At 41.8% G+C, this 18,875-nt stretch overlaps 1 protein-coding gene across 2 annotated transcripts in view; it reads right to left on the bottom strand.

Moving 5' to 3' along the window:
* UNC5C (unc-5 netrin receptor C) overlaps positions 1 to 6,377 on the bottom strand; it is a 397,240-nt gene extending 390,863 nt beyond the window's left edge. For both annotated transcript variants that reach the window (XM_070452160.1, XM_070452159.1), the window contains exon 1: positions 6,254 to 6,377. In XM_070452160.1, coding sequence (XP_070308261.1) covers positions 6,254 to 6,377 — 124 coding nt within the window. The remainder of the gene's footprint in view (positions 1 to 6,253) is intronic.
* Between the last annotated feature and the right edge of the window lie 12,498 nt (positions 6,378 to 18,875).

Below are 18,875 nucleotides of genomic sequence, written 5' to 3' on the forward strand. Positions count from 1 at the left end.
GAGACATTCTTCTGTGGCTTTCAAAACCTCATTATATAATCCTAAGGGAGCAACTTTTGGGGGGCAGGAACTCTCAAAATGAGAAACCACATTACAACTTTAACCGTGAACTCATTTTAATTGTAAAATTATAATAATATTTTTAACATTTTGTTTATAAAGAGTCCAAATATTTACAACATAATATATGTATTAGGTTTTCATGAAAAGGCAGGAATTCTTCTAAGAGTTCTAAACAGGTAGAGAACGTAAAAAAGTTTACTATTTTTGAGCTTGTTAGCTCATTAAATTATTATTATACAATTTTTGTTATTAAAATCTCAACAAATTTGGAGGTCATAAATATTTAAAATAAGAGAAACTAAAAATTATTCAATCATTGAATTTCTTTCTAAAAACTAGAAAAAAAGAAACAGTAGTTTTTAAAATATTGCCCAAAGCAAATTTACTATACTTAAAAAATATCATATAAAGAATAGAGTTGAGTTTCTCATAGTTTCTATTTTAGTTTAAACATCCTTGAACTAAGTGATATTGGAACAATACCCAAGGTCTCATATTCAGGGAGCTCTCTTCTACAAATCCATAAGCAATCTGCTGTCAAAGAAGAGCCCGTACATAGGAGTTAGGTTAAAGGAGTTAGGTTAAAAGAGAAAAAGAGTGAGAAATTTAGGACTCTCTAACTGCAGACCAGGCAATCCAAAAGTAAAAGTGGAATGAAAATACTGTAAGAGAAAGATGTGTTTTAACTCTAAATTACACAAAACTCCCACAAATGTCTAATTCTATCTTAAAATTTTGCCAGAAAACATTTACTACAAGCATGAGGGAACTCCCTGACTGTCCAGTGGTTAGGACTTGGGAGCTTTCACTGCTGGGTTTGATTGCTGGTTGAAGAACTGAAATCCCACAATCCACATGACATGGGCAAAAAAAAAAAAAAAAAAGCACTAAACATGTAAAAATGGCATTAACCATTAAACAAATAGAATTCAGTGTGACACTTTCAAAATACATATTATCTAGATTACCCATGTTGTTCTACATTATGATGCTGAAATTTCCTATTGCCAATATAACTTGAATGTATGAAAGTCTTGGTGATTTGCTTTCCCTTGTTTTTCTGTATTTTTGTGTTGTTTTATCACGTATTCCATTATTTTTAGATATACACTTGTGTTCATTTTTTTTTTTTTTTTAAGAAAAACTATCCACATTTGCTCAACAGGCTGGTTTTCTCAAATCATTTATGTGAAAATCTGGAACTTACATGTAATTTTTAAAATAAAAGTATTTACTAAATAAAAGTGTTTATAGATTTATGCAAGGTTATTTTTCAATATTCATTGTAAAGACAGAAAGTCAAAGAGTGGAGTCAGGGCTCAACAGGCTGTGACTTAACATGGCATTTTTAGAACTGGTATTAGGTTAATTTCCCAGATTGTGTGGAAAGGAAGAAATGTGGCTATGAAAAGAGACAGCTTCCCATAGGTTATTCAAAGAACCATGCCATGCCCAGGAGTCTGCAGTGGGACATTTTGGAGCATTTCTTCAGACAACTCCATTTGTGACTTTGGGGGAAGCAGTGTCTGCAGCAAACCCTACTCTGGGTTCAAAATTATTGACCTTTAATTTCTTTAACTTCCAGATTTCTTTGTGGTTTACAGAGTTAGAAACCAAAGAAGATTGTTGCTCATACTTTTGATGTGTTAATTCATACAGCCCTCATTTGACTTATAGTTTACCTTATCCCCATTTTACATCTGAGGAAACTGAGGCACAGAGAAGCTAAATAACTCACCAGTGTCCACACAGCTAGGAGGTGGTGGCGGCAGTATTATGAGGCAGTCGTAACCACTAAACTAACAGGCAGAATGGGCACACACTACTAACAGCCTCTAAACTGTGCCTCCCCAAAGCCAGACCAATGATACATTAAACCTAAGTAAGATCTAATAAGACAGTTGCAATGCCAACAGCTTTAAGACCAAACCACTTCCAACTAAACTCCTGCCCTTAACTTCCTCTGTGCAGAAATTATGGAACCCCTGCTACCACTCCCACTGCAACCCTAGCTTGTCCTATGTTTACTACTAACATAGAATGCTCGAATCCAGAAAGTACCATACCTATGCCCACTGTTATATTTCAGAATGCAAATCATAATTCTATGGTTCTGTGTTCCTCAAACAGTGAAACTGTCTTCTCAACTCCCTAACAAATAGCACACAGTATGGGACATAATAATTGTTCAGAACTTTACTTCTAATACCATACACTATGCAAACAGCTCATAGATTCCTAATTTGAGGCTACGTGAACAGGTTTGTTCCTAACTGCCACAAATGCAAAAGTCAAACTAAAAAAGAAGACAGAGGCTAAAAGAGCAAGGCAAGAATGCTGGCTCAAGCCCCATCCCCGCATGCTTCCCCATTATCATCTTGAAGTGGCTGCTGCGTGTAGTTTTAATGTTTCTTCTGAGAGTGACTCCCTCTGCTGCTCCAGCAAAGCCATGACCTAAATCAGAAAAGTGCTAAAGGCAGTTAGGGCACTGTGTCGATTTGCACTAACTGAAGAACCTAGCATACATTAAAGAACAGTTATTTTTAAGTCTCAACAGTAATTCTAAATATGCCATAAGGGTTTGCCTAGGAGAGCTGGATACCTCTTCCATATCCTTAGGAGGGTTGCTTAACAAGCATCTAGTATGAATTCTGATGGGGACAACCAGACTACAACAGGAGACGCTTTAGGGCTCTGTCTTGCTGAACATGGAATCCCCGGGATCCAGAATACAGAAGGCCAGGAAGTCAGTAAATGTTAACAATTTAATGGTTCCTCAGTCTTTGCAAGTACTTGAAAAGTTTGTTCTCTGAAACCTTTTAAGTATCCCCTAAGCTAGAAGACATGAAATTATTGTTCTAAACAAAGGTAAACTAGCTTACTTTTCCTAACTACAAATTCCAAATGTGAACTCAAGAATTTACTCTGCTCCTCAAACAGAAAAACTATATAGTATGCATGTCATGAAAGTCAGTCTTCCATGCCAGTTGTCTATTTGTACATCACTATGCATAAAGGCATGAAAGTAATTTTTACTTATTTTCTTGGAAGAAGTATATTGTTTTAAAAAATTACAAATTATCTTACAATAATAGAGAATTATCCCAATATAATTAGTCTTCAGTAATTTTCTGTTCTGACTTTGGTGGTGTTAACACTCATAACACTAGTTGGTGCTAGATAAGCAGAATATCAATGCTGTGTAATCCAGAAATAAAATGCATTTCAAGAGGACACTAATTTTGAGGCAAACTGGACACACACACACAGCCTTTTCCTGGTGAAATCTTTCATTCTTGAAAGTGAGAAACACCACAAATTCCCTGGAGCTAGGAGTTCCCAGCAATCTTGAATGAAACAATTAGAACATAACCAGAAAGGAGAAAGTTGTTGCTTAAAGCCTAGAGACTCTCCCAAGGACCTGTTTAAAATGACGACTGTCTTTTTTTCAAACCACAGTTACCAAACGAGTACACTCACAAATAATATCCATTCTGCCTTTTTATCTTAAACATCTGTTATTTTCTTGGCTCTCTCTGAAGACACGTATTTCCTAAAACTTCCAATTTTCTAGTATCTTTCTAACAACAGAATAAAAAACCTTATCCACATTGTAAAGTGCTTATATTAACTTTCTCATCTTAATTGCATACATACTTCCGTTCATAAAAAAATCCTCTATCCCCATCTTTAAGCCCTCAGCATAAGGAAATCATACCTTGAGGAAGCAACAGCATCTTTTATTTCCCTAGTGATCTAGTCCAAAGAGAGAGGAGAAAAAATAGAAGAAATTAGAAGGAAAGAAAGGTCTGAGTTCCTTATCAAACCATTATAGCAGTGTGATTCTGAGAAGAAAGTGTATTTAATAGTAGTTCAACAGAAAACAGGCTGGGAGTATGGATTAGAGTGATAGTGATGGTAGCAGAAAGTAGAGTTTGGTGCTTTCTACATTTTTGACACCTAACAGGAAGACCTGGTATCCTGGAATACAGAGGAAACCAAAGATTGAAGGGATGGAATAGTATATCTCTCAAAGACAAGATTCAAAGTCTGTTCACCAGGAACTGAAAGAAAAAAATAAACGGAGAAAAACAGCAGTGAAATGCACAAACCCAAAAGAATACATTTAATTGTCCCACTTAAGATCAGAAGAGTTGGTTCAACCCTCAATCTTTGACTTGCCTGGTCTATGAAATGAAAAAATGTGTAAGAGGCAAACGCTCAATCTATCCTGGGCATCTTTTCTTTTAATCGCTTCTCCCCTCTTCTTTCAATATTAATCCACTTACAATCTTCTGTTTGATTATCTTTATTGATCTTTTTTCCTATCCAGTCTTTTTAATTTGGCTGTAGTAAGCTCTCGGCAGGGATCCTATATCTCCCGTTTGGCATCTTTGGGGACTTTAACTTGTCCTTTCCCTAAACAGTTCTCTCACTGCCTGGTCCCCCTTCCGTCCCCACCTCCACCCCCACCCTATAGCTCAGGCCTTTGTGCGCCCAATAACAGCAGGCGAATTCCACTGGGAGTCACGCGGTTGATTCCACAACAATTCATCAGGTTGCTCACTTCAACTTGCAAACGCCCCCTCTAAGTACCCTCAGCAGCCGTCCTGAGAACTTCTTCCAATTTCAAGAAACCTACAATAAGTTTATGATTCTCAATGGGGATTCCTTTGTAAAATAGACAGATGAGCTTTAGAAATATGAATAAGAAAAGCAGGGCAAAACCTCGGGGATGGGAGGCATCTGGCGAGAAGGGAAGGATTTATGAGTGTGGCTACTTAGCTAGGCAGCAGGAAAATTTACTCTCCGAAGTAGCTACGGCTAATTCACAAAGCCTAGCTAATCACTTACCGCCCCACCCGGACCACACCAGCCTGCGCCGGGCGCCCGCCTCCACCTCCCACGCCCTCGCCCCCAGCTCCTCTGCAGATCTGCGGGAATGCTGTCGCTAACCTCCGGAGTGTCTGAGCATCTCCCGGGGAGTTGAGGCTCTCGCCGCACCTCCTCTGCTTTCCAAATTTGGAAAGAGTGTAACCGAGATGATAGGATGCCCGGATTACCTCCGAACGCTGCGGAAGCTTCCTCCACCCCCACCCTCATCCCAGGGAAAAGCTGAGCTGCCAGCGCGGAGCCAGCAACCACCACAAACTGGGCGGCAAGACCCACGGGGGCGCTCGGCTTGGCCAGGAGGTGGAGGGGGGTCAGATGACCCGAGAGAGACCCCGGAGAGCGAAGTCTTGGCTTTCTCCTTTCGGTCTCTTCCACTCCGCTTGAAAGGGCTCGGGAGGCAGGGATTTGCCTCCATCACCTCAAACTCGCAGGGCAAGAAGAAAACGGCGGTCAGCCTCTGTGCCTCCCCTCCGCCCCTACCCACCCTTAACTCCTGGCTGAGCCCCTCTAGATCCCGGGTGTGCCCAGGGCCCCGGCCACTTATTTTTTAAAGCGCAGACGCATTAAAATGTCAGTTATAAAGTGGCCGGGTTACCCCCGGGGAGTTTCGGATTTAGTTTGAACGACCAGTCCGTTTCCTCAGAGCTGAGAGGTTTTAAGTTTCTCCGTCGCCGGCGAGTAGGGCGACCCGGAGAGGGTACGAGAGCGGGGAGGCGTGCACACCCCGGGCCTGCCGGGGGTTGGGACGCCGTCCCGGTGCCCCGCGAACCTCCACCGCGCCCAGGGCGGCCGCCGACGGGCACCGTCGTCGGAGGGTCCCCGGCCGCAAGGGACACGTTATCTTAGCTGAGAGCCCTTGGGCGTCTGGCGTGTTCAGACACTCACTGAAGATCCCGCAAACCCAGACCTGGCACAGCGCGGGGAGCCTCTGCGCATCAGAGAGCATCCGCGGCAGGCCACGCCGCCGCCCGCACCCAGGGTCGCTCCAAACCTCGGTGTGCGCGATGCACGACGACGTGTGAGTGTCGGGCAGAAAGTGCAGGAGACCCAGGCTCCCGCATGCCCAGAGGTCCACGCGTGTCCACACTCCGTGCGTCCCTGGCCCCGCTGTGCCCATCTCCGATGACAGATTAAAAATAATCATGACCAAAGCTTCCTGACTAGTTGGAAAAGTAGAATTTAAAGTGATTTCCAGTTGAGGGAAACGAGCCGAAGTAAGGAAGTCAGGAGAACTGGGGAGGAGGAGAGAAAGGAGGGAAGCCCGAGAGGCGGCCGCGGAGCCGGCGGACCCCCTTACCTTGGGCGGCCGAGCCGGTGCCGCTGGCGCTGAGCAGGGCCAGGGCAGGTAGCACGAGCGTCTGCAGCACGTATCCCAGTCCCAGTCCGCAGCGGGCCGCTGTCGCCCGCAGACCTTTCCTCATCGTGGGCCGAGGTGTGCCGGGGGGAGCCACACACACAGAGGCGCGCCAACAGCCGAGAGCCCCACTGGGCTGCCGCCGAGCCGGTGCACCGCGAAGCTGTCTGAAGAAATAATGATCACCGAGCGCCACACTCCACTTTCTTCTAGGGCAGGGGCCAAAAGAGGGTGGGGAGAAGACGCCGAGGAGGAGTTTGCAGGTCCCTCTTTCCCAGCGCCTTCCAAACCCGCGGCTTCGCGAGAGGCTGCTCTGCCCCCACTTGGGAAGTCCGCGGAGGCGCAAGGCGGCCACCTCGTCGCTCCCCTCGGCAGCAGGAGCAGCCGCAGCTCCGCCGCGCGCCGAGCCTGGACTGCTCCCTGGGTCCCCTCGCCGGAGCCGAACACACACAGGCACTCGGGGGGCGGGGGGAGAGGAAGAAACGGCGAGAGGAGGGGGCGGCGGAGGGAGGGAGTTGCGCACAGTGAGGCGCTCGCGGCTCCAATCGCGAGGTTCTCCTGCGGGCGGAGAGACTTCCCGGCTGCCGCCGCCGCCGCCGCTGCTGCTGGGTGGCCAGAGAGGGTCACCTCCTAGCTCGGGGCGCACAGGGCCGCGGAGGCGAGGCGGGCCCAACCCAAGTCGGTTGAGGGGTAAGAGGCGGCGGGAGCGCGCCCGCTCGCGTTATGTAAGCGAGGAGTGAGGGAACAGCGCGCCCAGAGCCGGAGGTGGAGGGCGGCGGTGGGTTTATCTGCGGAAGCTGAGGAGAGGGACCTGAGGAAAGCCGCGGCTCGGGAGAGTGGGAGCGCGCCCGCCTCCCGCCGTGCGCCAGACCTGGACTCCGACAGCGCAGCGGGCGCGCACCGGACACTTGGCCGCGTCCAGTGGAGCCCAGCCTGCCGCCTGCCAGCTACACGCGGGGCCGCCACCAGAGCCCCGGGCTGGACTCGCCGTACCACTTCAGGTCTCGAAACTGAGTAAGCCGGGTTCGAGCAGAGCTGAAGTCCTGCGTGCCGGGGAAGAAAGCAGGAAGCTTTTGCAGTGCCCCAGTTCGCCGCAGTCTTGGGGTCGTCAACGCCAACGCCACTGAGACTGCGTTATGCTCTGGGCTTCTCTGTAGTGGATCAGTAACTGAAAGCTCAAGGAAAACTCCTTCAGCAGAGATTTGTTTTCGTGCGTCTTGGGGGCTGGCAAGGTTGAGTATGTAAAAAGTGGTGAGATGATACCGGAAAAACTCCCAGAAACAGTGCCCAAGAGAATTTGTAGATATTCACTTAAAGTGATGGTGGAACCTGTGACATGTCTTCCATATTCCTAACGGTGTGTGTAAGGACTCAAGCTGCCATGAATTTCTGTTGTTATGTTTTTACTCAGGAAAGAACTGCCTGGCTAGCTAGGTTGTGGATCCCTGTTGTAATGGTGAAGGGGAAATAGAAGCACGGGTGGATAAAATAAGGAAAGGCTGGATAAAAGGAAAGTGGGTGGATTAAAAGTTCAATACACATTGACAAACTGACCTTCCAGGAAGAAGAAAACCACTTCCCAAGATTATTACATTTCTAAACTAATACTAAATAATACATCGGGCAAATTTTAAGCTCTTGTTGCCAAGGGGGCAATGTGAAAACACACACACGAGCAGGAAGCCTGTGGTCTGATCTGGCTGCGGTCCTGACTCATTCTGTTACCCTGGACAGGTCAGGTAAACTGCATGTCTTAGTTTCTTCATCTGTGAAATATTTCATTAGATGGTTTCAGAGTTAACCCCACCTAAACCTCTAACCCATAAGGCCTGTCTTGGATGAGTCTGGTAGATCTGAAAAGGTCATTCTTGGCAAAGACAGTGACAAATTGGTCATTTCTTATTTCTGTGGAGGCACAGACTGCCATACTAAAACCACTTCTTTCCCCTCTTCAGCTTCCTCTTACCAAGATATTTTGGTAAGAAGATAGCAGGTGCCTGTGTCAGACTGTCTGGGTTTAATTCTTAGCATTTCTTATTACTAGCCAGAAGATGTTGAAAAATAAAGCCGAATGCCTCAGTTTCTTAATCTGCAAAATGGGTCTATTAGCAGTAACTATCTTCTAGGGTTTTGCGAGAGATAAATGTGTGAAGTGCCTGACAGACAAAATTGTTAGCTGCTGTTATCTTTGAGGAAAGATTCTCATCAGCTGCATGTTATCTAGACCAGTGCTGTCCAACAGAACATTCTGCAATGAGAAACGTGTTTATGTCTGTGCTTTTCAAAATGGTAGTCATTAGACACATGTGGCTACTGAGAACTTGCAGGGTAACTAGTGGGAGTTTTTTCAATTGCCATGTGACTAGGGGCTACCATGTTGGAAAGTTCAGATAGGCCATTCACAATCTGTATTTTGAGGATGTCATCAACAGAAAGGGTTATAATTATATTTCATATTTGTCTATAATTTTTCCAAGAAGAACAGCAGCTTAAATACTAAGAAGCCCCCATATATACTCGTTATATTAACATCTAAAATGTATTTATTCATTTGCAATTTTATTGTCTATCTTTTCTAACTATAACTTAACTCTTTGTAAGATGGATACTTTGCCTTGTTCACCATTTCATCCCTCGCTCCTAACATAGAACCCAATATATAGTTGATGCTCAATCAGTCTTGGTTGATTGATTGCCAAAAAGGCTCAATAAGGGAGAATTCCCAAGTCTAGTTAGTTAAATAGAATTAAATTGTCATATAATTCTATTTGGGTCACTGAAGTGCTCAGTGACCGGCACTGCATAAAATTAATTCTTTGAAAGAAAGTGTAAGAGGTAAGAAGGGGAAAAGTAGTTCAATACTGAAATTAAATCCACAGAGAGCAGGAGAATTGTTTGAGAAATGGTAAATAGAGGTGAGGTGAGAAAGAGAAGGAAGAGTTGGTCCATAAGAATGAGGACAGGAAAAGTACCAGTAAATCTGTCAGCTTTTCCAAGCAGGTGGCTTTCCTATTATCTATAACTGCCAAAGGAACCTGCTTTGTGTATCAACATCCTGCCTAGTTTTTTCTTCATGGAAGAGATAATGCAAGTGTTGCATATAGGCATCTGAGTTAGACTGCTAACTACTTATTTACTTAGATCTGGGCTCAAATGACACCATTTAGAGATTCCTTCTTTGATCAGCTTACCTAAAATAGCACCTACCACATCACCCTTGATTTATTTACTTGTTTTGATTTTCTATATAATACTTATTTTGTAAAACATATATGCCTATGTTTTAAGTATACATAGATATGTATGTAATATATATGTGTGTCTGTTGGATACTATCCAATAGAATATATGCTCCTCAAGGGGGTGAATTTTTTTGTTAACACTCTCACTGATCTATACCACATGCCTAGAAAACTGCCTAGTGCATAATAGGTGGTCAATAAACATTTCTTGAATACTGAATGGATGAATGAGAGCTAATGGATCTTAAAACTATGTCCTGAATTAAAACTTTCTTTTTACCCCGAGACAAATTTTCAAATTATGAATAGGGTTTTCCAGCTGTTGAATAAAATCAAACTGGGGCAAATTCTCACAAAAATGAACTTTTCAGGGTTGGAATACTACAGGTGTTTAAGGAACAGACATGAAATTCATCTCATTTTGAAAAATAAAAAGCATTTAAATCCGTGTACAAGGGCTTCCTTTTTCTTGGCTGCCATGAGTGGAGAATTAACTCTGGGATAATAAATCCCAGTGACAGGTGCTAATGGGAATCAAGCATGCAAATCCCCCGCATATCCCTCCAGAAATCTACACCAAGAAAAGTATGCTATTTAGCATGTAGGCTGCTTAGTTATAATATTATTTACTATAAACTAGTATGGAGAAAGCTTCTAGCTTAAGGCTTATGACATAAAAAACAGTGAAAATGTATTTTAATTACAAAAATATTCTCTTTCATATCACCTTATATGTTTGGGTCTCTGTTTTTTGTATTTTTATATGTTTTAAAAAATGAATCATATCAGAGACATTAACAGGAATACAGAAGAAGGAGGATTTTAGTGAGCATCAATAGGATAGTGAGGAGGAAACTCACTGTGAGTTGGGAGTTCGTAGGCCTCAGGTAACATCACTGATAGACGTTCATTGAGGTGAGACAGGTGGTCCAGATTCAGTTGGTTCAATGCCCTTCTCTGCCTCAGTCATCGAAGGAAATTGGACTTAATGTAAGCCCATACACTCTGGGGGTTTATGCTTTATACTAATTGTATTAGACAAGACCTTTTAGGTTGCAAGTGATAGAAACCCAACTGAAAACACCTTAAGCAAAAAAGATAATTTATTGCTGAACATAACTTACAAGACATAGAAGAAAATATCTACATTAACAATGGCTAACATTTGTCACTCACTGTGTGTCAGTCACTATTCTAAGTTCTTTACATGTTCTATCTCATTTAATCCTTAAAATGAGGGTTCAGTTAAAGTACTGTTATTATCTCCATTTTATACAGGAGGAAACAGAGGAGTTAAGTAATTTTTCCAAGTCTGATTTCAGGGATCATGTTCTGCATCGAATAATTTAAATACCACCACTCACAGGACTTAGACCTTCCCTAGTGTCCCCCAATCTCTCGGTTCTGCTCTCCTCTGTTTTAGCTTCATTCAAAAGCCCACAGTGTCCATACTGGGAGGTGGCAGTCCCAGGTTTATATTGTCTTTAACATTATCAGTCTTAAAGAGCACTCTCATTCCCATCTAGCTGACAGACTCCCAGAATCATGACCCTGGCCTATTTTGGGACACATACCCAAACCTGAGCTGATCATCATGGCCAAGTGGTTAGAACATACTTAATGGCAAGATCTAGATCACGTGCCAATTTCTGGGACCTGGGAACTTGGAATGACAGTGGGGAGAAGAGGTTCCCCAAGAGGAAAATCAATATACTGAGAAGGAATACTAATATGAAAGAGGATGTGCCAAGAGAATGGATGTAGGGCAGACAAAATTACTCTGTCTAATCTGTGGTGTGGAAGGGGAGAATGAGTTCTTCTCCAGGGTTGAGTTTTGTGCTATGACACATCACCGCATCAAACGAAGAGCATTAATTAAGGGGGGCTGAAGAACAGCTCCTAGTAGATGGCTTTTTGCATTGATTGACTGGGAGAATTGAGTACTATTCCATTCAGTTCCATTCAGCTCAATGCAATCCAATTAAAGTTCAACTCAATTTAACTCAGAAAACTTTCAGTCAGCCCCTGCTACATTGAGGCACCATGATTCCAGAATCTCTGGTAAAAAATATTCATGAGTAATGATCCTTGTGCACCAAGGGTTTACCGTCTAACAGGTAATATAGATGAATAACAAAAGGATTTCACAATAAATACCAAATGTGGTAGAAATACAAAGATATGAGAAAATCTTAACGGAAGAAAATAAACCAGAGGGACAACTTAAGCACTTGTGTATCAGCACTGCTAACCTAAACACAAATGGTTTATTTATCCTGAACAATGAGAAATCTCGGAGTAGGCCATTCAGGGCCACTTTGGACTAAAAGCTGCTTAGTTATGTCCTTTTCATGGCTTGGCTTCATGTTTCATAATATATGATGTACATTCTCACAGTTTCTTGATGGGCGGTCCAGCTCCAGCCATCATGGTGCACTTTCCAGGCAGGAAGAAGAAGGAACAACAGGCCTTAGTGGATGCAGCCCCCACAGTTGCCTTCTAAATCACATTCCTGGAAGTTCCCAGTCCAATAAGTTTTCATTTTTTTCAATGGGGCTCTTAAACCAGTCATATGCAGTGGACAAAGAAAAGGGTTTTGTGAATGTTGGCTGGATCATCTATGTTGGTCACAATTCTATTGAAGAGGAGGGATGAGAGGAAGACACAGAGAAATACATGAAGACAGAAGATGACAGTGTATGTAGAGAATTGTAAGTAGATGGAAAGGCATTCTTCTGTCTTTAGTTGAGTAAAAGGGAGGAAGTGTTTTCTATCATACTGGGAAATAAAAGGATGGGAGAGACTGCATTCTTCAGTCCCCACTAGAGAGTATTTATTAAAAATTTAGAAAGCAGGTAGTCCTGAGATAGCATCTTCTCCTCAAGAGCTTTATAGTTGGGGTATAGAGAGAATATTTAATAAAAGAAGAAACAAAGCAAAAAAAAAAAAAAAAAAAGGAACTATAACACAAAAGATTGAGAAGAGAGAAAAGAAAGAGAGAAATAAGATACTTTATGGAGTGGTGGAAAGATTCGGAACCAGGAAGTATAGATTTAAGTCTCCATTTATCTAAGTTATTTGTTCAGATATTCCTGCAATTTCTTTGGACTTGAATTTCTTTGTTATAAAAAACAGAACAATATGAACACATAAGTGCCCTGAAGATGAAACATGTATGAAAGTGCTTTGCAATGTGTCTCTACCTAGGACATGATTATGATATGTTCTGTATTGTCCATAGTATTTAATTTGCATAATCATCTAAGGAATGGCATCAGTGATGTGGTTCTCCATACATGAACTGTGCCTTCTCAGTGAAACCTTGGAGCTCTTCTCAGTATCATCCTTACTTTTGCCACATCACATATCCCATTACTAAAATCCATCCAGATCAACTACTGATACATCCTGGAGACCCAACTCATTATCTCCAATCCCATAGGCATATAGTATATTGGCATGTTCCCAGTGGTCTCTCCTAGTTATTCCCTTAGTAACTAGTCTGTTCTCATATTCCAACCCAGCTCTCCAGATACTCCAGAATGACCTTGTAAAATGCAAATCCATAATTTTACTGTCCTAAAATCTTGTTCATTCCTTATTATCTTAGGCCCCCTTCCCCAAAGTCCATTACAGGGAACTCCTGTTCTTTAAAAAGGAGTTCTGGAGTAAACATAGTGTGCTAGATTGAATTGTTCCAGATTTTTGCTCCTTCTCTAGTAACAGGCTTAACCTTTCGCCTTTGCAGTCCCACCCACCACAGTTGGATGGGCTTTTCTACCTCACTTGTGGCAGCTTAGCCACGGGACGGGCTTTTCCCAATGAATGTGGGCAGGTGCTACAGAGTGCCAGCTCCTTCTATTGCATACTTCTACTCATTTTGATGTGCTCCTGCCACGAGTCATGGGAAGAACATTCCCCACGTAGCCACCACTCAAAGTGAAAGAGAGACCCATGAGGAGAGCTATAGACTACAGCTCGGGACTTGGCTCAGGACCTGCATCCCACCCAGTTCACCTAAGATGTGGCAGACCCAATCACCCATGAGCAAGACTTTAAAAAAAAACACAAAAGCTTGTTGGTTTGACCCCAACTTCTCAAGTGATTTTTTTCATACAGCATTATCACAGCAAGAGGTGCCTGATAAACATAGTGGGAGAAATCATGTCCTCACATTAAGGTAAAGATAAATTGGATGGTAATCTCCTCTGTTGTGCTAATAAGCTAGTAGAAAAAAAAGAAAGAATAGAGAACAAAATAGGGTGCCTCTGAGAAGTAAAGCAGAAGAGGTGGAGAAACATAGCTATGACAGGTGAGAGGAAAGAAGACTTCAGATAGAAATGACTAGAGCACTCAATGAGAACACATCAGGCCTGGGCCTCGAAGGATAAATAGCGTTTATGTTTGTGAAGCTGGAAACGATAGCATCTCAGGCAGAAGAAACAGCTGGGGCGAGAAGAGGCAAGAAGAGTACAGCATGGATGTCAAATATGGAGCAGCTTTGTTTGGAGTCCAGAAAGCATTGTGCTTAATATAATTACCAATTATAATTTTAATAATTCATACAGTTAACATTTTTTAACACATGAGTCATATATATTTCTTTGCTACAAATTACAATATGAAGTAGGTATTATTAATATCTTCACTATAAGCATGATTAAAGAAGTCAAGAATTAGAGATAAGTAACTGGTGTACTTAAACTGGGATCTGAACTTTAGTTTGTCTGAAAGAAAGAGAAAGTAATCCAATTGTGTCTGACTCTTTGCAACCCCCATGAACTGTAGTCCATGGAATTCTTGAGGCCAGAATACTGGAGTGTGTAGCCTTTCTCTTCTCCAGGGGATATTTCCAAACCAGGGATTGATTGACCCCAGGTCTCCTGCACCACAGGAGGATTCTTTACCAGCTGAGCCACTTGTCTGGAGGCAGGCAAATATAGCAAGGTAAATTTGAACAGGAAGGTAGGAATGATTTTTGTAGATTGCTAAGTGGTCTATTCTACATTGCTACTAAGTCGCTTCAGTCGTGTCCGACTCTGCGCGACCCCATAGACAGCAGCCCACCAGGCTCCGCCATTCCTGGGATTCTCCAGGCAAGAACACTGGAGTGGGGGCTGCCATTTCCTTCTCCAATGCATGAAAATGAAAAGTGAAAGTGAAGTCACTCAGTCGTGTGTCTGACTGTTAGCGACCCCATGGACCGCAGCCTACCAGGCTCCTCCGTCCATGGGATTTTCCAGGCAAGAGTACTGGAGTGGAGTGCGATTGCCTTCTCTGCTATTCTACATTATGCCTATGCTATTATAGGGCTTCCTATAATGGTGCTAGTGGTAAAGATCCCACTTGCCAATGCAGGAGACATAAGAGATATGAGTTTGATCCTGGGTTGTAAAGATCCCCTGGAGTAGGAAATGACAACCCATACCACTATTCTTGCCTGGAAAAATTCCATGGACTGAGGAGCCTGGGGCTACAGTCCATGGGGTCACAAAGAGTCAGGATTAGTAAAATACAATTTTATATTTTCCATCATCTTGAACATTGTGCAAATAATGTTACTTTATCTGATCAGTAAACTGATGTGAAAACTTAAGGAAGTTCAGATCAACTGCTCACTTCATGAGAAAGCACATCTAAATCCTATTTAAAAACTACATCTATGCATTATATTCCATATTTTTTTTTTAATTTACATGGAAGGTCTCTTTAATTCTGATCATTTATATAACTGCGCACACCAAAATAACTCAAACACGTATGTCTCAAACTAAATCCTTCTGATAGAAGCAACCAGCTAGGCAGGGTATTACAGCATCATGTATTGGGATTCAGATGACCACACACATCCTCACCACAGTGAGGACAGGGGCTGGGGCTAACCCAAATGTTCCTGGGATGTCCTAAATATGTAAGAATCTCCCAAAGCTCAGCCTTTAGCTGGACAAGACTCTCCTGGTGAAGAATACACTGAGAACTGTAACTCTTCTGAGGGGCAGGATAAATCTCTAGACTTAAAGCAGGTAACCTATGAGTATGACGCACGAGGCTCTCCAGAATGGCCATGGAGACAAGGTTGCCACACATGCTGAGGACCCTGAGCTGAGAGCAGTGGCTCAGGGCAGGCAGAAAGGCCTTCAGGTGGGAGTCCATGATCCCACACAGATTTAAGTCCAGTTCTTCCAGAGTGCCTGCAACTTTCTCCAGCAGAACTTGAAGGAGCTTGGGACTAAAGTTGGTCAGGGTAACACCACTAAGATTCAGGCCCTTTAGCTGATAGATGTTTGGACACTGGGACAGATGGGTCAAGTTTGATTCTGTAAGCAGGCAGCTGGTCATAGAGATGTTGTCCAAGGGGGTCTTCAGGCATCTGAGCATCTGGTTCAGGCGGCCTTCGAGGAAAGCTGGACCTTCCATATGGAGATCCTGGAGGTGCTGCAGCCTGAGGATCTGAGAGGTAAATTGCGTCTGAAGTCAGGTATATTCCATATTTATAAAATAGAGAAAAACTCATAGAAGCATCTTTAAAAACAAAATTATCAAAACATTCTGATTTATCAAAAAAAAACTTGATTACATTAACATTTTTAATAGAAAATGTTGCTATGGAAGGATCATTTTTTTTCTTAGTAGTTTACACAACTAAAGTGTTAGAAGTCTGCTCCTTTATATGTGGGAATTCTAGGAATATTATTTTTATGTAAACTCCAAATTTTCTATAAATCAATCAGAATTGAGTCTTATCTTGAAAGATCTTTAAAAGGGCTTTGGGCAATGATGAGATGCTAGCATGATTACATCTTGCATTAATGTGCAAAATGAATTGAAGTGGGAAGAGTCATAGAGTCTTTTCCAGTCATTAAGATGGAAAGCAGTGAAAGCCGGAACATAACAAGTAACAGACAGAAGAGCGGATGTTCAGTTGGGATGGTGGGTTACTAATTCCAGAACACAGGATGACAACTTTGTATCGTTAAATATTCATGATATAATCAAGAATAAACTATGTAAGCCCCAAAAGCCACTTGCAATAGTAAACTATCCTCAATTTAATTAAAGGCATTAAAGAATTAGAAATAAGATTTAAAGGGTGAGAGGGACACATTAATTTCTTAAGACTACTCGTGCTCTTTGGGGCTTGAGGTGGTTTGTTCAAGAAATACTGTAATGATTCATTAACATTTTGATTATATAATAAGATTTTATTCATAGTCCCTAATACTGGCACAGAAAAGGTAATCAGTAGACATTTAAAGAATAAATGAATAACAATTATAAAAACTTAAAAAATATACCACCTAAACCAGTTATTATATACTAGAGATTTTTACTGTCAGTTTTTTCCTGAATTTATTTATGGCTTCACTGATATAAATTTCTTGTGCTTTATTTTATGGAAACATACTATATGGAAACGTACTATAAATTGTAGTCTAGAATTTAGCCCATAAAATCAAAATCATGTTCATCATATGGAAAATGATGCTATTACAGCATATGTAATTCTACCAAAAATTTTTCTATTCTTTTAAAAATATTTTACTTTATTTTTGGCTGCACTAGGTCTTTGTAGCAGTACTTGGGTTCTTCACTGCCGCACACAGGCTTTCTCTAGTTGTGGTGAGCGGGGGTTACTCTAGTTGCTCATTGCTCTCATGTCTCTTGTGGTGGAGCATGGACTCTAGAGCATGTGGGCTTTGTTAGTTATGGTGCAGGTTTAGCTGCCCCATGGCATGTGGGGTCTTAGTTCCTGGACCAGGGATCAAACCTCTGTCCCAAGCATTGGCAGGAGAATTCTTAACCACTGGGCCACCAGGGAAGTGCCTCTTCCAAAGATTTTTTAAAAATCATTTCTGATTAAATCAGACAAAAAGCAAAACATTTGATCTTTGTTTTTATGGTATAAATAAAGAAAATGGTAAATATTATTGAAATTTCTAAGTTCACTTCGTGTCATTTTCAACAACACTCAACGATGAAGCTATTCTTTTAACTTCATGTTTAGTTTCCATTGGAAGTAGGAGCATTTCATACTCTTTAAGTAGTTGCACTAGTTCTAATTAGCCTCATGCTGATCATCGTTGTTTTTTGGTGAACAGATTATATTACAAGGAGTAAAGAAGGAATACTTTTTTTCTGATAAATTGAGGACAACAAAAAATTCGGGGAAAGGAAGAAGCAGTGAAAAAATTCAAGTGAGAATTTTCCAGAAGCATTTTAAACAGAACTATGTCAAACAGAAGTTTAAAAGACGGAGATGAATAGTGAGGAAGCATCCAAGATTCAGACCATTCAGACCATGTGATTACCCACGTAGTCCACCAGATGGCCCCACTGGCCAAGAACAGCCTGGTGGTGTAAACTAGAATTCAGTGGGCAACCTAGCATTAAGATTTATAAGAGTATTATAAATAAAGCACTCTTAAGAATAAAGGCCTTGCAATTATTTGCTTGTTTATTTACATGCAGTACTTCTCTAGACTGAACTTCTCAAGAAGAATTTTCCCCAATATAATAATATTTGAATCATCATCATCTACCCAATGCTATCAGAAGACTCTGAGTGATTACATAATGAAAGAAAAATCTAACAATGCATAAAGTATAGAATAATTTATGTGCATTTTAATTTAAGTACATTTTTTTTTTTTGGTTTGCTGTTTTATTTCTTGTTTGGACAAGAAAGATCTTTTGATGATTATTATTCCCAAAGGTAAATTACACCTTACATTTTTTACACTAGTGAGATCAAAGGGGACCTCATTCTTTATAGATTTTCTTTTGTCTGTGGACAAGTCTTTTCAAAATACAAGGAGGCATTTTACAGGCAATGACTTACTTTTCATTTTATTGACCACTCCAAGTGAAGGCTACAAAGTGTGCTGGTTATAGATTGCATGCATGCTAAGTCATTTCAGTTGTGTCTGACTCTTTGCGACCCTCTGGACCATAGCCTGCTAGGCTCCTCTGTCCATGGGATTCTCCAGGCAAGAATACTGGAATGGGTTGCCATGTCGTCCTCCAGGGGATCTTCCCGACCCAGAGATCGAACCCACATCTCTTATGTCTCCCGCACTGGCAGGCAGCTTCTTTACCACTAGCACCATCTAGGGAGCCCCAGCTATAAATTAAGAGGAATCTACTGAGCAAATTTGTGACTATAAGAGATAGCCAAGTAACTTGAAGAAAGTCCATTTAAATAACTGAGAACACTAAAATTTCTCAGGAATATTGAGATTTCAATTGAATTTGAATATTTCAATGAAGAAAAATTTCAAAATATTGAAAAATATTTGAGGAGGGGTGTTAGCATCTGGAGCCTG

This window comes from Odocoileus virginianus, chromosome 21, assembly GCF_023699985.2.
Source record: "Odocoileus virginianus isolate 20LAN1187 ecotype Illinois chromosome 21, Ovbor_1.2, whole genome shotgun sequence".
NCBI lineage: Eukaryota > Metazoa > Chordata > Mammalia > Artiodactyla > Cervidae > Odocoileus > Odocoileus virginianus.